The sequence below is a fragment of the Neofelis nebulosa genome, chromosome 1 (genome assembly GCF_028018385.1).
Source record: "Neofelis nebulosa isolate mNeoNeb1 chromosome 1, mNeoNeb1.pri, whole genome shotgun sequence".
Classification (NCBI taxonomy): domain Eukaryota; kingdom Metazoa; phylum Chordata; class Mammalia; order Carnivora; family Felidae; genus Neofelis; species Neofelis nebulosa.
Genome location: NC_080782.1, coordinates 30,298,496 through 30,319,366, shown reverse-complemented (window position 1 = coordinate 30,319,366; position 20,871 = coordinate 30,298,496). Strand labels below are relative to the sequence as shown.

Here is a 20,871-nt window from a genome sequence, read left to right as displayed (position 1 = left end):
CTTCATTTAGGTGTGGATCTATTTAGAAAAACAAACAAAAAAAATTATGTTATAGACAAATGTAAGGATAATTTCCTTAAAAAGGGTTTCTCTTTAATGAAAATTTCTGTATTTCCATCAACATGTAATGTATCCATGTAATAAAATGTTGAGTTTATTATGTATCAGACACTCTTTTGTGCTAGGAACAATATTGAATGTGGTAAGTGTAGCTCCTGTCCTCATGGAATATACACTCCAACCTTACCGTGTTCAAACTACAACTTATTTAAAGAAAAATTATTTGAACAGTGTGCTTACTAAAAAAAATCCAGGCACAAATCCTCGGTATATAAATCTTTAGTTCACAAATTCAATTCTGCAAAAATGTTAGGTTTCATTTCAATTATTCCATTAGCTTTTTATTATAAATCCTAATACCACATGGATAATAGGAACGTAATCTTGTTCAATTCATTGTTCTGAAACACCTAACATCCCCAGTATTGGTCTTAGTTTCTGGAGGTTGTGCCAGTTTTCACAGCATGGGAAAATGGGAAAACCTGGTCCACATATGTGGCCATTTAGGAGTTTTCTTTCTGTTTGCTTGGCTCTTTTCAGGACAACCAGAAATTTTCTTCAAGGTCTGGATCATGTGTGTATATGTGTATATATATATATGTGTATGTATATGTATATATATGAATATCCCTCCCCCACCCCCACCCCCCGGACATATTTATCCTACTTGGTGTTCTCTGAGTTTCTTGGATCTTTGGTTTGATGTCTTTCATTTTTGGAAATTTTTCAGTGATTATCTTCAAATATTTGTTCTGCCCCATTCTCTTCCTCTCCTTCTGAGATTTTTACACTTCCGTTAGATTGTTTGATGTTATTCAAAACAGATTTTGGATACTTTGTTCTGTTTTTGTTTCTCCATTCTTTTTGTTTGTTTCAATTGGGACAATTTCTGTTGACCCAAATTCAAGTTCATGGATTCTTTTGTTAAGTATGTCAAGTCTACTTAAAAAGTTCTTACAAGATGTTCTTTCTCTGTGCTGTGCTTTTTATTTCTAACATTTTCACTTATTTCTTGTAATTTTCATCTCTCTGCTGAAATTCCTTATTTGCTTATTTATACTGTCCCCTTTTTTCATTAATACCTATATGATAATCATTTATTTTAAATTTCCTGTCTTATAATTCAGACATCTGTCTCCTAACTGAGTCCATTTCTGTTGATTTCTTTGTTTCTTGACAGGCTTTTTTTTCCTGTGCTTTTTTGTGTCTCATGTGTTTATTTTTAAGCCAGATGCCATGTGTAGGACAGTGGACACTGCAGTAAGTAGTGTTTATCCATCCTTAGATATGGGTATGTCTCTTTTTTTGCTAGGGCCTATCAAGTAGGTCTTTATTTCGGGGAAAGTTAACTTTTTCCAACTCAAGAGTTGAGTTGAGTTTGGTTTTGTTATTGCTCTGGTTACCCTCAGTGGACCACAGGTTTCAAATTCCTTAGAATTACTTTGCACTTAGAATATATAGGTTGGGTTCCTAGAGACTTTTTCTCAGTGTTTCTGTCCACCCTCAGCCATAGGCTTTCCCTGTGAGTCTGTTCTTCTGAGAGGGTCTTAACCCAACAGAACTGCTATTACTTGAGATTTGCAACCTGGCTGAGGAGAAGTTTGGAATAGGGAGCAGCTGTCTCTGTTTGCCTGGTTTATGCTTAGCTTTAGACAGGCCTGTGTGCCTGAATCTTGGAACTGAAACAGTTTTGTTTGCTGGCTTATTTTTCACTACATCCTGTAGTCTTAAAGAATATTTTAGGATAAAACTTTGTTTTCTGTGTATGTATAACATGTTTTTCTTTACCGTTTGACAGAGGAGACCTTGCCTATTTTGATGGACTTAGTGAGACTATTCTTGCTGTGGGGCTTGTGAAACCAAAAGCTGGTAAGAAATAAAAATGTAATGATAATGTTTGTATATAATGGTTTAGAACTGAGTAACAACACATTTTAAGTAGTTGAAAATTTTATCAAATATTCTGAATTCTAAGTAGAAACATAGAAAGTGATTAGGAATATTTAATAGTTTACTCACTTTATGGTAGAAATGAGTCTGCCTTTAAAATTATTAAATTGGGGCACCTAACTGGCTCAGTTGGTAGAGCATGTGACTCTTGATCTCAGGGTCATGAGTTCAAGCCCCCTCCTTAAAAAATTTTGTGGGGACAGGGGAGGTACCTGTGTGGCTCAGTTGGTTGAGCATGCAACTCTTGGTTTTGGCTCAGGTCATGATCTCATGGTTCATGAGTTTAAGCCCTGCATCTGGCTCCGTGCTGGTAATGCAGAGTCTGCTTGAGATTTTCCCTCCCTCTCTCTCTGCCCCACCCCTGCTGTCTGTCTGTCTGTCTCTCTCTCAAAATAACTAAATAAACTTAAAAAATTTTTTTTAGGGACGCCTGGGTAGCTCCATTGGTTAAGTGTCCGACTTTAGCTCAGATCATGATCTCATGGTTTGTGGGTTTGAGCCCCACGTCGGGCTCTGTGCTAACAGCTCAGAGCCTGGAGCCTGCGTTGGATTCTGTGTCTCCTCTCTCTGCCCTCTCCTGGCTCACGCTCTGTCTGTCTCTCTCTTTCAAAAATAAGTAAACATTAAAAAAAAAATTAAAAGAAAAAAATTTTTTTTTTTTTTTTTTTTTTTTAAATTTTTTTTTTCAACGTTTTTTATTTATTTTTTTTGGGACAGAGAGAGACAGAGCATGAACGGGGGAGGGGCAGAGAGAGAGGGAGACACAGAATCGGAAACAGGCTCCAGGCTCCGAGCCATCAGCCCAGAGCCTGACGCGGGGCTCGAACTCACGGACCGCGAGATCGTGACCTGGCTGATGTCGGACGCTTAACCGACTGCGCCACCCAGGCGCCCCAAGAAAAAATTTTTTAATAAAATTGTTAAACTATAATTTCTGCATTTTATCTTGCTTATTTTTTGTTACTCTTTGATGATTTACGTAAAGTTTTGCATTATACATTTTTCATCAGTGAGTAAATTTAATGTTAAAAACAATTTTTGTCTCTGCGTTTTTGGTTTGTTTTCTTTTTGTGCGTCTTTTTTCCTTCTTGAGAGTGAGAGAGAGACTGATTGCCAGAGCACACTCAGAGGAGGGGCAGAAGGAGAGAGAGAGAGAGAGAGACTCTTAGCAGGCTCTGCACCCAGCACAGAGCCCCACAAGGGGCTTGATCTCACCACCATGAGATCATGACCTGAGCTGAAATCAAGAGTTGAACATTTAACTGACTGAGCCACGCAGGGGCCCCATCTCTGCATTTTTTTTTTTTTTTTAGTCTTGATGTCCAATGGAAATGAAAAGAGAATTCAGAATAAATCTTAAAGAAGTGAGAAGTGGTGTTTAATTTAACAGTTTCAACTTCATTATACAGATTTTTTATCAGAGCTAATGACAAAATAATGGATTGATTTAAATTTAATACAGATTTTTTTTTTTGATGTATGAGAAATCTTACTACAATGGGAAATAGTAGACAAAATTGTTTGTAATGCCTGAATAAAATTTTGAGGTCACAACTGTTTAGAAGTTATAATTCACATGGTACAGACGTGTAGTCTTAAACAGTTTATGTGATTATATTATAAACTTATTTCCTTAACATAGAACCTCAAAGTATTCTCAATCCTGAGGTATGTATCTCTCTTCATTTAAAAGTTTATTCATAATAACAGTCAACGACTGTCCCTGTCCTCTATTGTAATAAACATAAATTGTCCATCTACGGTAAATACTAAAATTTTGTACTACTCAAACGTAAACTTCAGTGCAAAATTAAAATTATGGCATAGTCTTTGATATGGCAACAAAGGTGTTATCTTTGATAATGAAACAATTCTGGCTTTTCTGTCAGTAAGTACTGAAAATTTTGACTCTTGAATGTAATGTTAAAGCTGACGAAGTCCATATATTACTTTGCCTTTTGCAAGAAAATACTATTCTTGGGGCATCTGGGTGACTCAGTTGGTTAAGCATCCGATTCTTGATTTCAGCTTAGGTCATGATGTCACAGTTTGTGGGATTGAACCCCTCGTCAGGCTCTGTGCTGTCAGTGCATAGCCTGCTTGGGATTCTCTCCCTCTCTCTCTCCCCCTTCCCCACGTGCACACATGCTTTCTCTCTCTCTCTCTCTAAATAAATAAATAAATAAATAAATAAATAAAATATTTTTGAAGTTAAAGTCATTGTTTTCTTTTTTTATTTTTTTTTTATTATTTTTTTTAATGTTTCATTTATTTTTGAGACAGGGAGAGACAGAGCATGAACAGGGGAGGGTCAGAGAGAGTGAGACACAGAATCTGAAACAGTCTCCAGGCTCTGAGCTGTCAGCACAGAGCCCGACGCGGGGCTCGAACTCATGGACTGAGAGATCATGACCTGAGCCGAAGTCGGACACTTAACCGACTGAGCCACCCAGGCGCCCCTAAAGTCATTGTTTTCTAAGTCAGGCTTTTTGGCGTGAGTTTGCTTTATTGGTGAATTCTGTGTAAGCAAGAAGAGTATGAATACATGTTTCAATTTTATGATTGTTTGAATAAAACATAGGAATTCTTCAGTGATTTTTAGCATTTGCAGGTTTTTGTCTACAGACAAATTGACAAGGTTTAGTCATTTTTTGAGTTCAGGGAAGCATTTCTCATGTATTGAAAGATTCACATAGTTGTCTAGTTTCAATCTCCTCTTCTTGGGAGGTAACTTACCTGAAAGAGCTTATGGCTTTTGGACATTATTCATTATAGTGATTGTGAGTGATTAGTGGTTATGAGTCAATTTACCTCATCTGTATGACCCAGTGGGACTGCCACCAAAGTCAAATCATATGTAAACTCCTTCCTGGAAGTTATTCTTGGAATGGTCTTTCTTTGTGTTTTGAATACAGTAAACCTCCTACCTCAAATGTAGTCAGTTCTGTCTATTTATTTAGAGAGTGTGCAAGCGACAGGGGAGGGGCAGGTGGAGAGGGAGGGAGAGAGAGAATATAAAGCAGGCTCCATGCTTTGTGCGAGCCCAATATGGGGATCATTCCCACAACCCTGGGATCATGACCTGAGTCAATGGCAAGAGTTGGATGCTTAACTGACTGAGCCACCCAAACACCCTTAGTCAATTACTTCTGGAAAGCCAGTGGAGTTTACAGTAGAAGAGAAGAGCTTTGTATTTTCATTTCTGAACCAGCATCTCTTGAAAAGGTACCAATTCATACTGTCATTGAAGTTGCCTTAGAAGTTGAAGGTACCATTGGCCAAGTTTTCAGTGCCAAAGCATGCCTTTGTAAAAATGCAGTGAGGGGGCGCCTGGGTGGCGCAGTCGGTTAAGCGTCCGACTTCAGCCAGGTCACGATCTCGCGGTCTGTGAGTTCGAGCCCCGCGTCGGGCTCTGGGCTGATGGCTCGGAGCCTGGAGCCTGTTTCCGATTCTGTGTCTCCCTCTCTCTCTGCCCCTCCCCCGTTCATGCTCTGTCTCTCTCTGTCCCAAAAATAAATAAAAAACGTTGAAAAAAAAATGCAGTGAGTTATGTATGGTTCTGTTGAGTTTCTTCATCAAAGCAGCAAAAGCAGATGGGTTAGCAAAGGATCTTAAGTGCTTATATTTGTGCACAAGTATTACACTTTTTCTTTCAAAACTTTTTCAAAACCTTAAAACTTTTTCATTCAAAAGTAGTGAAATTTGGAACTGGTCCACAGACCTAAACAACTTATGTTAATTTCTAAAAGGTGCTAATAAGATAATGCACTTTATAGATAAGAAGTGAAGGTTGACAAAAGGAAGAAATGTCAGTCATTTAACCTTGCTGCATCCTGAAGGGAGATGGCTTCCATTTCTACCATTTTCTGTTGCAAAATACTTGAATAAATGATGAGAGATTTAGAGAAGATGACATCATTTGACAAGATACTACTTTCCTTACCTTTCTTTACTCAAAGTCGTAAACCAGCTCCATCATCCATAGAATTCCTACTTCACTAGAGTTTCTGTAATCAAAGATGACTTCTTTGTCATCGCCTGGTGACTGAATACTTTGAGATAAACCTTCTATTAAGGAAAACATAAGTTTTCATAAAGTTTAGGCTTTTTAAGTCAATTTTTCATGAAATATCAGGTATATTTTGAGTTCATTAGGTAGAAGATCTGTGCCTTCAGCTTAACTGACTGGAAGCTTGATACACAAAGCTGATTTTTGTACCCCTCAGTGTTCATCAGTGAAAGTAAAAGTTTTGTACTTTCTGTGGCATTATATACGCTTAAGCAGGCCAAAGGTATATGCATGAAGAGATGTCCATAATTGTAACATAAGGTATATTTCCTTTTATTCCTATCAGTAAGGCACTGTTTTTGGACATTGTAACATGACGTGTCATCTCGTGCCTGTAAGCATTTCTTAATGTTAATACCATAAAAAGAAAATAAACAGTACCTTAGCATGAATTTTAAAAAAAGCTTTCACTTGGTAATGTCCCCTCTGAAACTATAAATTATCTGATTTTGATATATAAATTCATCTGGGAAACTCATTTAATATATGAACTCATATCTGTTTCTATGAATTTGACTATAGGCATCTGACATAAGTGGAATTATATGGTATTTTTTCTTTGTGACTGGTTTATTTCACTTATAATGATCTTAAGATTCATTCCTGTTACAGTATGTGTCTGAATTTCCTTTTTAAAGACTGGGTCATATTCTATTTTATTGTATATGTAGACCACATTTTGTTTATCCATTCATCTGTTTGTGGATACTTGGATTGCTTCCACTTTGTAGGTGCTGTGAATTATGCTGCTGTGAATGTGGGTGTACAAATAGAAAGCTTTATATTTTAATAAACAGACTATTTTATGCCATTCTGATTTTGAAATTAAAAGGTTTTTTTTAATACAGTTTTTAAAATTTATTTTGAGAGAGAGCACATGTGCGTGCATGCATGCAGCGGGGAGCGGGGAGGCCAGAGAAGGAGGGAGAGAGAGAATCCCAAGCAATCTCCACACTTTCAGTGCATAGCCCAGCATGGGGCTTGAACTCAGAAACTGTGAGATCATGACTTGAGCTGACATCAAGAGTCGGACCCTTACCTGACTGAGCCACTCAGGTGTACCATGTAATGCTGATTTTAAATGGCATTAAATACTGAAGTGCTTCTTTTATTTTTTTTTTAAGTTTTTTTTTTTTTTTTTGAGAGAGAGCTTGCACGAGAGGAGTGGTGGGTTAGAGAAAGAGGGAGAGAGAGAATCCCAAGCAGGCTCCTTGCTGTTAGTGTGGGGCATAATGTGGGCTTCAGTCTCAAGAACCATGAGATCATGGGGTTCCTGGGTCATTCACTCAGTTAAGCATCTGACTTCAGCTCAGGTTATGATCTCACGGTTTGTGGGTTCAAGCCCCACGTCAGGTTCTGTGCTGACAGCTCTGAGCCTAGAGCCTGCTTCAGATTCTGTGTCTCCCTCTCTCTCTGCTGCCTCTTCCCCCTGCCCACTCATGCTCTGTCTCTCAAAAATAAAAATAAACGTTAAAAAAAAAAATAGAACCGTGAGATCAAGACCTGAGCTGAAACCAAGAGTCTATCGCTTAACTAACTGAGTGAGCCAACCAGGTGCCCCTGAAGTGTTTCTTTTTTAATATGGTTCTTTTTTGTATTACTATTTGCTTATTTAAATGATCACAGGTAGTAATATTTTAACATCAAATTAAAGTGAGTTCAGACATTTCATATACTATTTAAATGATTTTTGTTTTTTTTTTAAGTAGGCTCCACACCCAACGTGGGGCTTGAATTCACGACCTCAGGATCAAGAGTCGCATCCTTTACCCACTGAGCCAGCCAGGTGTCCCCTTCGTATACTATTTAATCACTAGTTCATTTTAATGATAAAGCCATTAGTCTATTAATGCTTAGATAGTGGATGTGGATGTAATGGTAAAACCATGGTCTGTTAGTGCTTAAATAGTGTAAGTGGAGTTTTTTGGAATAATCCCTAACCCATGTCTCCTCTATCTTAGGCATCTTTCAACCTCATGTACGGCACCTGCTGGTTTTGGCAACCCCTGTGGATATAGTGATTCTTGGACTTAGCTATGCTAATTTACAAACAGGTATAGCAATCCATATGTGGTATTTTTAAAATAAACATGTTAGCCAGTTTAATATAATTAAAAGCTAATGTTTTTGACTAAGTTAACTTTCCAGACTATTTGCTCATAGCAAAATAATATTTCCCCACAGGGATGGTACCTTTCAGGTTAGGAGCTTCACCAAACAAGTATTTTGAATATGTTTACCATATTAACGTACACTCCTTAAATGTACAATATAAAATGGTAGTAAAAGAGAAACAGTTGACACTAGCGAGTTTTTCCAGCAGTGCTTTCAATTTCTTCGTTTCTAGTTTTTTGAATAGCCGTTTTAACATACACAATACCGAAATGTACATTCTTTCCTTTAACGTAAGAAGACCTTGGTTTATTACTAGTACATTCAGTGGTTTCTTTTGCATTGTGGCAATCTGGGTGAAATGTTGAATTTCAGTGACTCAAATTAATGATTATTACTATCACATCCTTAGGCTTGTTTGTAAAATTTAATAATTTGGGAGAGTTTTTGATGTTGTATAATGTTACATATATTAAACTTATTATATGTTATAAATTTTTTATGTATGTACATATTATAGGTTCTATTTAACTTGAATAAATTGTATCAGACTTTTTATAATAATTTAAAAATTATGTCCTACAAGCTTTTGGATAAATCAATAAGAATTCAGTAAAAATAACAATTCTGAAGATAATGCAGTGATTGTCTCAAACTTTAAACAAGCTCAGAAGCTGATTCCTGTGTTCTTTCTTTAAAAAAAAAATAGGTTCTGGAGTTCTTAATGACAGTATGTGTGGTGGAATGCAGTTGCTTCCAGATCCCTTATATTCTCTTCCCACTGATAATACTTACCTTTTAACAATAACTTCCACTGATAATGGCAGAATTTTCTTGGCTGGAAAGGACGGCTGTTTATATGAAGTAGCATACCAAGTAAGTCTAGCATTTATAAACATTTTTTTGTCTCTCTTGATTTTTTTCATTTTTAGGGATAGATTTTGCTTTTGTTTTCTAAGTATATAAGCATACTAATAAATTCTTAGGGAAAGTATTCATACATACAGTTAAAACCATAGTCTTCCATTGACTATACCATGCCTATGAAACCCAGTCCTCTCTTCTAGAAATAAATAGCATTATCAGTTCTGAATATTATTTTTTTAGAAAATGATCCACTGATAATTGTAAGTATAGCTATGTATTTATGTAAGTATGTCTACACACACACACACACACACACACGCACACGTATACAATTACATAATGTACTTTTCTGTATGTATGCTTTTACTTAGGTTATTACTTATTGTTACATTAATTGGCTTCTCACTAAATTGTTTCTTTGTGATTACTGCATATTTGTCTGTAAAATGCAGACAATTGTTAACAATTTTCTTCTTCTTTTTTTTTTAATTTTTTAAAATTTATTTTGAAAAAGAGGGAGGGAGGGAGAGAGAGAGAATCCCAAGCAGGCTCTGTGCTGTCAGTGCAGCCTGAATTTGGGCTCGAATTCATGAACTGTGAGATTATGACCTGAGCCAAAATCAGGAGTCAGATGCTTAACTGACTGAGCCACCCAGGCGCCCCTTAGCAAATCCTTTCTTGATGGACTTCTAGGTTTTCAGTTTCTCTCTTCACAAATAATGCTTTTGCAGGCCTCCGTTGTATATGTGTAGATACTTTTTTGTTTAGAGACTTTTAATTCTAATGGTTATAGAGTATATGCATTTAAAATTGTATTTTCATGTTTTCATATTGCCCTCTAAGAGTTTTAGACTCTTAGCAGTCTTCTGTGAATGTACCCCACCACCAACCCCCACTAATGCTACTATTATCAAATTTACTAATTTTGGCCGATGTGATTAGAGGGAAATTTTTTTTTCTTTCTGGTTGAGTTGAGGGAGGATCTTTTCACGTATTTTTGGTCATGTATGTTTTCTCTACTTTGAAATGCCCTTTTATGTCTTATCCCTATTGTATTACTGCCTTTTTCATAAGGTAAATGTTAGGGAACTGATAAAGTAACATTCTTAGAGTCACATAATTAGTGGCAGAGCTAGGACAACAACCCTGGTCAGCTGTGTTTTTTATATTACATAGTATCTCTTACCCATTTTCTCTTAGCTTTATTCATTATCAAAAAAGTAGGGAGGGGCACCTGGATGGCTCAGTTGGTTGAGTGTCCGACTTTGGCTTGATCATGATCTCGTGGTTCAAGAGCTTGAGCCCTGCTTTGGGCTCTGTGTGGGCAGCTCAGAGCCTGGAGTCTGCTTTGGATTCTGTGTCTCCCTCTTTCTCTGCCCTCCCCTGCTTGACCTCTGTCTCCCCCATGGCAAAAGTCAGTCATTGAGAAGTACACTGTAGATTGTGATTGTGATGGCTGCTGCTGTTAAAATTTCTTTTTAGCTGAAGTGGGAAGAGATGATACAGGTACCTCTCTCCTGTGTTCTTTGAGCTCTTATAAACTGCACTTATTTGCTTTACTACTTTTATTTTTTATTTATTTAAAAAAATTAAAAAAAAATTGTTTTTAACATTTATTTATTTTTGAGAGAGAGCATGAGCATGGGAGGGGCAGAGAGAGAGGGAGACACAGAATACAAAGCAGTCTCCAGGCTCCGAGCTGTCAGCCCAGAGCCTGATGCGGGTCTCAAACTCACACACTGCGAGATCATGACCTGAGCTGAAGTCAGATGCTTAACCAACTAAGCCACCCAGGTGCCCCTATTTTTAAATATTTATTTTTGAGAGGGGTGGGGAGGGGCAGAGAGAGGGGGAAATAGAGAATCTGAAGCAGGCTCCGGGCTCTGAGCTGTCGGCACAGAGCCCGACGCAGGGCTCAAACCCATAAGCCCTGAGATATGACCTGAACCGAAGTTGGATGCTTAACCTACCGAGCCACCCATGTGCCCTTGCTTTACTGCTTTTAAATAAAAGAATTTTTAAGGTAACTAAAATATGGGTGTATTAACAGCACTGTGAGGTTTTGAAATAGCTGATTTCATTGAGAGCAGTGATATGATTATGGCTAACTACATTTTCTGTTTTTAATTAAAGGACTAAACAATATTCTGAATAGTATGTCTATTGACAGTTGTTGGTATTTCATTAACATTTGAGGATTTTTGTACACATGGGTATATGGTAGTTGCTTTGATGGGTGTACCTACATTTACAGGTCTTCCTTCTTTCAATTTTTCCTTTTAAGGCAGAAGCAGGTTGGTTTAGCCAAAGATGTAGGAAAATAAACCACTCAAAGAGTGCACTTTCTTTCCTTGTTCCTTCATTGCTACAGTTTACATTCTCAGAAGATGGTAAGTAGAAAACAATGAATTTGGCAAACAGGTTTTTTTTTTAACAGATTGTTGACTTCACAGTTCTCTTCAGAAATTCTTTTTTTTTTTTTTTTTTTTTTTTAATGCTTATTTATTTTGGGGCTGGGGGAGCAGAGACAGAGAATCCCAAGCAGGTTCTGCGCTTGTGCCTGACTTGGGGCTCAGACTCACAAACCATGACATTATGACCTGAGCCCAGATCAAGAGTTGGGCACTAAACTGACTGAGCCACCCAGGTGCCCCCAGAAATTCTCATTCTTAACTGAAAGTTTGTCTTATTAAATAACATTTAGTATATATTCATAAGGTGTTTAAAGGAAGAAGAGATTATAAAATAGACAGTGTTGGTTTTATTCCCAAGTTCCTATGAATGTAGCATCACAGAGCGTGGGTCTAAAATAGCTGTATGTACTTAGACCAATACTGTGTATATGTGAGAGAGAGAGAGAGACCTCTAATACATGTTTTGTCTGTCTAGAACAAATTGAATATGAGTAAATGAATATATCTGAGTTTTTAATAGAATTAGAGGTTTAGGCAGGTGAAATAATTAAAAACTAGTGAGATAAGATAAATACATTCAAAAAACATTGTGACTGAAGTTTTAAACTTTTTCCCTTCACACAGTGATTCATTAAACTAAACTGGAAGTTTCTTGAACACACTGAGTATAATTATTTCTGTGTTTCTAGCATATAGTAAACAGTCATTAAATGTTGGATGAAGAAATAAGAATAATGTAGAGTTTTTTTTGTCTTATAGATCCTATTCTTCAAATTGCAATTGATAATTCTAGAAATATTTTATATACACGATCTGAGAAAGGAGTAATACAGGTAAGTATTAATATTACACCGCCATTTAAGTGGGGGGAAGAACATCCCTGTTTTTAAGAAGGAGATTCAGTTACTCTTAGCCTTTTCCTATAGGCTATGTGCTTTTTTAAAAAACTACTTCTTGGGGTGCCTGGGTGGCTCAGTCAGTTAAGCATCTGACTTAAGGTCATGATCTCATGGTTTGTGAGTTCGAGCCCCACGTCAGGCTCTGTGCTGACAGCTCAGAGCCTGGAGCCTGCTTCCGATTCTGTGTCTCCCCTCTCTCTCTGCCCCTCCCCTGCTCAGGCTCTGTCTCTCTCTGTGTCTCTAAAATGAATAAACGTTAAAAAAAATTCTTTAAAAAAAACTACTTCTCAGGGTCCCTTTATTGTGAAATTTTAAATCTCTGAATGTTACCAAATCTGTTTGAAGTGCCACAATTAAAGGATCCCTGAAAAGGAGGAGTCTCTTTAATAAAATATTACTTAAAAGATTATTTTGTAAAGTACACATGGGTTATAGTTATGTTTAAGTGGGTACAATTTTTTATTCACAGGTTTATGATTTGGGCCACGATGGACAAGGAATGAGCAGAGTTGCCTCAGTTTCGCAGAATTCTATTGTCTCTGCTGCTGGAAACATTGCTAGGTAATATGTAATTTATTGTTAGACATTGCATTTACAGGCATAGTTAAGCTATTTGTGTACAGCATACTAAGATTCTTTTCTCTGCAAAATATCTCTAAAAGATCAGGAATGCTGAAGGAGATGACACTGGAGGCTCTGTTTGAGCTGCTAGAGAAAGACTCTTAATTCTGAAGTTAGATGGTTTGAAACAAGGCAGACTGGTTTTACAGTGTAAAGTACACTTTGACATGTTTAGGTTGTCTGTACAGGCAATTACAGGAGTTATGACTAAGAAACTACATGCCTCAAAGTTCCCCACTTGTAAACACTCCAACCTTTTAACAGGCCTGCGTTGTATAAGATTAGTTGGTCTGATAATTGACACAAGTGCCCTTTGGGAATACAGGAACTTTACAGTTGTATTGTCCACATTGTATTCTTGAGGAAACTAAAACTAATGAGGTTGATGATTTATCTGAAGTGTGACTCCTCGATAAATACTAGAATCAAGGCTACAGCCAAGTCTTCAGACACTATACACTATGATTTACATGTATCACAACTAATTTAGCTCAAGTGCGAAAATTCTCTTCTTATAACAAAGGCCTCAAATTTTCAGCTTCAGTTTTCTGTGTGCTTGGGTCATTGCTGCATTGAGATATCCTAGTGAAAAAATCAATGTTTTCTTTGCTTTTCAGTGACAAAAAAAATTCTCAAGGCAGACCATCTAAAACAAAGTTTTTCCTTTTTCGGCTCCCGATGTTTTTTTTTTTTTTTTTTTTTTGGAATTGTTTTCAAATCCCAGAAAAACTAGAAGAGCAGCATGGTAAAAACTGATACACCCTTTATCCAAATTTAACAGTTGTTAACCATTTTCCCTTATTTGCTGACTTTCTTATGAACTACTTGAAAGTAACTTGCAGACATGACTTGACATGACTTTCCTCCTTATATCCTTCAACCTTCATTTCCCAACTCTCTTATATAAGCACAATACCAATTCCACACCTAAAATAATTAATAATTTTGTGATACTATCTTGTAATTATACAGTTCATATTAAATTACTTAATAGTCCCAGAAATCTCTCGTAACAGTTTTTCTTTTCATTTTTCTCCAGATTCAGTCAGAGCCCATGAATTACATTGGTCATTTGTCTTATTGACATAGAACAGATGTCTCACTGTCTTTCTTTTTCCCTACATTTGGTGGGGTGCTGGAGTCTTATTTGTAGAATATCTCATTTTCTGTATTTGTCTTTCTCATTGTCATTAGATTAAAAAAATAGACAATTTTTTTTTTTTTGGCCAGTATTACATAGATGATGTGAACTCCTTGTAGTGTTACATCAGTAGGTACCTGTTACCAGTTTTTGCACTATGGAATACTTGGCTAAGGTGCTGTTTACCAGGTCTCTCTGTCATAAAGTTTCATTTTTCCTTCTTTTTGATTAGTGGTAATCTTTACAATGATAATTTGATGCTCTGAGAACCCCTTGTTCCTCATTAACCATTTACCCAATGGAATTAGTCTTTTATGATCTTTCAGAAAAGGGTTACTTGTAACAATATTAATGTAAACTCATATTCAGGGGTTTTTGCTGGCGCTTGCTGCTGTTGTATTAATTTTCTAAGAAGTTAGTCTTATTTTAGCATATTTATATATTTAGTAGACCATTTTAAAAATAAACTTTAGTTTTTTTCCTTTCTTGTAGGACCATAGATCGTTCTGTTTTTAAGCCAATTGTTCAAATAGCAGTGATTGAAAATTCTGAATCGCTGGATTGTCAGTTATTGGCAGTCACACATGCAGGTATGTTGTTTAATTTATATGTCTGCTATTGCTGTTAGAACTTGATAATCTTCAGATTTGGAAAATTATTATTAGATATATATTTTTACTTGTGTATTAATTATCAATCAATATTAATAACTCATAAAGTTAAAGATTTTGAAAATTAGAAATTTTTCCCTGGTTCTTTCTCCTCATTTTATAGATGTAAAGCTAGGCCTAAAAAGTAAAGTGGCTAATATTCAGTGATGGAGCCTGAATAGGAACAAGGACTCCCTTGGCTTAAAGTTGCAGATTGTTTCTACTAAAATGTGTTGATTCACCTGTCAGTTCCAAGTGACAGCTTCTTAGAAATCTACTTCAGGTCATATTACACATGAGGACTTTGCATCAGTCAGGAAAGTGATGTGTGGCTTCAACAGGTGTCTGGTGTTACTCTGTGGAATTGCTTCAATAACACATATACCTCGGGATTTTCATTTTCTGTTACTGATGTGTAATTTTACTCCATCATCAGGTGTAAGGTTATATTTCAGCACTTGTCCATTCAGACAGCCATTAGCACGACCTAACACATTGACACTGGTTCACGTTCGCTTACCTCCTGGATTCTCAGCATCTTCAACAGTGGAAAAACCTTCAAAAGTACATAAAGCACTTTACAGTAAAGGTAAATTCTGAAATACTATCAGATTTAAAATTGTTTTTTTTTTAATTGTTAAAATTAGAGTGTCTTTTGAGCCATTTGAAAATAACAAATTTTCCAATAAAATTTAGAATGTTTTAGTTTTTTACCTTAATTATGGTTTTAAAACCTAGAACCTTAATGGACTTAAGGCTGATGTCACTAAAGTCAATATAAAGGCAAGAAGTTAGCGGGAGGGGCTGGAATTGAACACAGCAGACTAAATTTCAAAATCAAACTGTCATGTCAACTAGTATTGCTAAGATGATGCTTTTATAGTCTCTTTTATCTCTGCCATTCCACTAGTTTAGCTTCATCATTTTTATTCATGATGTGTTTGGGATAACCAGTACATGAAATTCTATTTCATTGAATATTAGATACCATTGACTGAAAGTGACAACATTTTTATGTACTAAATATGCTTTTTTAAAGTTAATAATTAATTCATAAGCCCATTGATTAAAAACTATATCCTAACTTTAGAAATTTTAAGATGTTGGGGTACCTAGGTAGTTCAGTTGATTGAGCATCTCTCTTTTTTTTTTCCTAATTTTTATTTAATTTTATATTTTTAATTTACATCCAGGTTAGCATATAGTGCAACAATGCTTTCAGGGGTAGATTCCTTGATGCCCCTTACCCATTTAGCCTATCCCCCCTCCCACAACCCCTCCAGCAACCCTCTGTTTGTTCTCCATATTTAAGAGTCTCTTATGTTTTATCCCCCTCCCTGTTTTTATATTATTTTTGCTTCCCTTCTCTTGTGTTCATCTGTTCTGTGTCTTAAAGGCCTCATATGAGTGAAGTCATATGATACTTGTCTTTCTCTAATTTCACTTAGCATAATACCCTCTAGTTCCATCCATATAGTTGCAAATGGCAAGATTTCATTCTTTTTGATTGCTGAGTAATACTCCATTGTATATATATACCACATCTTTATCCATTCATCCATTGATGGACATTTGGACTCTTTCCCTACTTGGGCTATTGTTGACAGTTCTGCTATAAACATTGGGGTGCATGTGGCCCTTCAAAACAGCATATCTGTATCCCTTGAATAAATACCTAGTAGTGCAGTTGCTGGGTCATTGGGTAGTTCTATTTTTAATTTTTTGAGGAACCTCCATACTGTTTTCCAGAGTGGCTGCACCAGTTTGCATTCCCACCAGCAGTGCAAAAGAGATCCTTTTTCTCCACATCCTTGCTAACATCTGTTGTTGCCTCAGTTGTTAATTTTAGCCATTCTGACAGGTGTGAGGTGGTATCTCATTGTGATTTTGATTTGTATTTCCTTGATGATGAGTGATGTTGAACATTTTTTCATGTGTCTGTTGGCCACCCGGATGTCTTTGGAGAAGTGTCTATTCATGTCTTTTGCCCATTTCTTCACTGGATTATTTGTTTTTTGGGTGCGGAGTTTGATAAGTTCTTTATAGATTTTGGATACTAACCCTTTATCTGATATGTCGTTTGCAAATATCTTCTCCCATTCATTTGGTTGCCTTTTAGTTTTGCTGATTGCTTCCTTTGCTGAGGTCCCAATAGTTCATTTTTGCTTTTGTTTCCCTTGCCTCTGGAGATGTGTTGGGTAAGAAGTTGCTGCGGCCAAGATCAAAGAGGTTTTTGCCTTTCTCCTCAAGAATTTTGATGACTTCCTGTCTTACATTGAGGTCTTTCATCCATTTTGAGTTTATTTTTGTGTGTGGTGTAAGGAAGTGGTCCAGGTTCATTTTTCTGCATGTCGCTGTCCAGTTTTCCCAGCACCACTTGCTGAAGAGACTGTCTTTATTTTTATTCCATTGGATATTCTTTCCTACTTTGTCAAAGATTAGTTGGCCATACGTTTGTGGATCCATTATTCCTGGGTTCTCTTTTCTGTTCCATTGATTTGAGTGTCTGTTTTTGTGCCAGTACCATACTGTCTTGATGATTACAGCTTTGTAATATAGCTTGAAGTCCGGGATTGTGATGCCTCCGGCTTTGGTTTTCTTTTTCAAGATTGCTTTGGCTATTTGGGGTCTTCTCTGATTCCATACAAATTTTAGAATTATTTGTTCTAGCTCTGAGAAGAATGCTGGTGTTATTTTGATAGGGATTGCATTGAATATGTAGATTGCTTTGGGTAGTATTGACATTTAGCAATATTTGTTCTTCCTATCCAGGAGCATGGAATATTTTTCCATTTTTTTGTGTCTTCCATTTCTTTCATAAGCTTTCTATAGATTTTTCACCTCTTTGGTTAGATTTATTCCTAGGTATTTTATGGTTTTGGGTGGAATTGTAAATGGCATCGATTCCTTGATTTCTCTTTCTGTTGCTTCATTGTTGGTGTATAGGAATACAACTGATTTCTGTGCATTGATTTTATATCCTGCAACTTTGCTGAATTCATGAATCAGCTCTAGCAGTTTTTTGGTGGAATCTTTTGGGTTTTCCATATAGAGTGTCATGTCATTTGCAAAGAGTGAGGAGCATTTGACTCTTTATATCAGCTCAGATCATGATCTCACGGTCATGAGATCAATCCCTACATTAGGCTCTGCATTGAGCCTAGAGCCTGCTGGGGATTCTCTCTCGCCCTCTTTCTCCCTGCCCCTCCCCCACTTGTGCTCTCTCTCAAAATAAATAAATAAGCAAACATTTTTTTTTTTTTTTTTTTTTTTATTTTTTTTAATATATGAAATTTACTGTCAAATTGGTTTCCATACAACACCCAGTGCTCATCCCAAAAGGTGCCCTCCTCAATACCCATCACCCACCCTGCCCTCCCTCCCACCCCCCATCAACCCTCAGTTTGTTCTCAGTTTTTAACAGTCTCTTATGCTTTGGCTCTCTCCCACTCTAACCTCTTTTTTTTTTTTTTTTCCCTTCCCCTCCCCCATGGGTTTCTGTTACGTTTCTCAGGATCCACATAAGAGTGAAACCATATGGTATCTGTCTTTCTCTGTATGGCTTATTTCACTTAGCATCACACTCTCCAGTTCCATCCACGTTGCTACAAAAGGCCATATTTCATTTTTTCTCATTGCCACGTAATATTCCATTGTGTATATAAACCACAATTTCTTTATCCATTCATCAGTTGATGGACATTTAGGCTCTTTCCATAATTTGGCTATTGTTGAGAGTGCTGCTATAAACATTGGGGTACAAGTGCCCCTATGCATCAGTACTCCTGTATCCCTTGGATAAATTCCTAGCAGTGCTATTGCTGGGTCATAGGGTAGGTCTATTTTTAATTTTCTGAGGAACCTCCACACTGCTTTCCAGAGCGGCTGCACCAATTTGCATTCCCACCAACAGTGCAAGAGGGTTCCCATTTCTCCACATCCTCTCCAGCATCTATAGTCTCCTGATTTCTTCATTTTGGCCACTCTGACTGGCGTGAGGTGGTATCTGAGTGTGGTTTTGATTTGTATTTCCCTGATGAGGAGCGACGTTGAACATTTTTTCATGTGCCTGTTGGCCATCCGGATGTCTTCTTTAGAGAAGTGTCTATTCATGTTTTCTGCCCATTTCTTCACTGGGTTATTTGTTTTTCGGGTGTGGAGTTTGATGAGCTCTTTATAGATTTTGGATACTAGCCCTTTGTCCGATGTGTCATTTGCAAATATCTTTTCCCATTCCGTTGGTTGCCTTTTAGTTTTGTTGGTTGTTTCCTTTGCTGTGCAGAAGCTTTTTATCTTCATAAGGTCCCAGTAATTCACTTTTGCTTTTAATTCCCTTGCCTTTGGGGATGTGCCGAGTAAGAGATTGCTACGGCTGAGGTCAGAGAGGTCTTTTCCTGCTTTCTCCTCTAAGGTTTTGATGGTTTCCTGTCTCACATTCAGGTCCTTTATCCATTTTGAGTTTATTTTTGTGAATGGTGTGAGAAAGTGGTCTAGTTTCAACCTTCTGCATGTTGCTGTCCAGTTCTCCCAGCACCATTTGTTAAAGAGACTGTATTTTTTCCATTGGATGTTCTTTCCTGCTTTGTCAAAAATGAGTTGGCCATACGTTTGTGGGTCTAGTTCTGGGGTTTCTATTCGATTCCATTGGTCTATGTGTCTGTTTTTGTGCCAATACCATGCTGTCTTGATGATTACAGCTTTGTAGTAGAGGCTAAAGTCTGGGATTGTGATGCCTCCTGCTTTGGTCTTCTTCTTCAAAATTACTTTGGCTATTCGGGGCCTTTTGTGGTTCCATATGAATTTTAGGATGGCTTGTTCTAGTTTCAAGAAGAATGCTGGTGCAATTTTGATTGGGATTGCATTGAATGTGTAGATAGCTTTGGGTAGTATTGACATTTTGACAATATTTATTCTTCCAATCCATGAGCAGGGAATGTCTTTCCATTTCTTTATATCTTCTTCAATTACCTGCATAAGCTTTCTATAGTTTTCAGCATACAGATCTTTTACATCTTTGGTTAGATTTATTCCTAGGTATTTTATGCTTCTTGGTGCAATTGTGAATGGGATTAGTTTCTTTATTTGTCTTTCTGTGGCTTCATTGTTAGTGTATAAGAATGCAACTGATTTCTGTACATTGATTTTGTATCCTGCAACTTTGCTGAATTCATGTATCAGTTCTAGCAGACTTTTGGTGGAGTCTATCGGATTTTCCATGTATAATATCATGTCATCTGCAAAAAGCGAAAGCTTGACTTCATCTTTGCCAATTTGGATGCCTTTGATTTCCTTTTGTTGTCTGATTGCTGATGCTAGAACTTCCAGCACTATATTAAACAACAGCGGTGAGAGTGGGCATCCCTGTCGTGTTCCTGATCTCAGGGAAAAAGCTCTCAGTTTTTCCCCATTGAGGATGATGTTAGCTGTGGGCTTTTCATAAATGGCTTTTATGATCTTTAAGTATGTTCCTTCTATCCCGACTTTCTCAAGGGTTTTTATTAAGAAAGGGTGCTGGATTTTGTCAAAGGCCTTTTCTGCATCGATTGACAGGATCATATGGTTCTTCTCTTTTTTTTTGTTAATGTGATGTATCACGTTGATCGATTTGCGAATGTTGAACCAGCCCTGCATCCCAGGAATGAATCCCACTTGATCATGGTGAATAATCCTTTTTATATGCTGTTGAATTCGATTTGCTAGTATCTTATTGAGAATTTTTGCATCCATATTCATCAGGGATATTGGCCTGTAGTTCTCTTTTTTTACTGGGTCTCTGTCTGGTTTAGGAATCAAAGTAATACTGGCTTCATAGAATGAGTCTGGAAGTTTTCCTTCCCTTTCTATTTCTTGGAATAGCTTGAGAAGGATAGGTATTATCTCTGCTTTAAATGTCTGGTAGAACTCCCCTGGGAAGCCATCTGGTCCTGGACTCTTATTTGTTGGGAGATTTTTGATAACCGATTCAATTTCTTCGCTGGTTATGGGTCTGTTCAAGCTTTCTATTTCCTCCTGATTGAGTTTTGGAAGAGTGTGGGTGTTTAGGAATTTGTCCATTTCTTCAAGGTTGTCCAATTTGTTGGCATATAAT

At 37.0% G+C, this 20,871-nt stretch overlaps 1 protein-coding gene across 1 annotated transcript in view; it reads left to right on the top strand.

Annotated features, from left to right (window-relative positions):
- The window catches only part of NUP155 (nucleoporin 155), a 78,895-nt gene that overhangs the window by 7,960 nt on the left and 50,064 nt on the right, over positions 1 to 20,871 (top strand). Inside the window, exons 4-11 of the mRNA XM_058717816.1 lie at positions 1,859 to 1,929; positions 8,041 to 8,133; positions 8,901 to 9,067; positions 11,343 to 11,448; positions 12,232 to 12,305; positions 12,841 to 12,932; positions 14,626 to 14,723; positions 15,220 to 15,372. Of these exons, the coding sequence (XP_058573799.1) occupies positions 1,859 to 1,929; positions 8,041 to 8,133; positions 8,901 to 9,067; positions 11,343 to 11,448; positions 12,232 to 12,305; positions 12,841 to 12,932; positions 14,626 to 14,723; positions 15,220 to 15,372 (854 nt within the window). The remainder of the gene's footprint in view (positions 1 to 1,858; positions 1,930 to 8,040; positions 8,134 to 8,900; positions 9,068 to 11,342; positions 11,449 to 12,231; positions 12,306 to 12,840; positions 12,933 to 14,625; positions 14,724 to 15,219; positions 15,373 to 20,871) is intronic.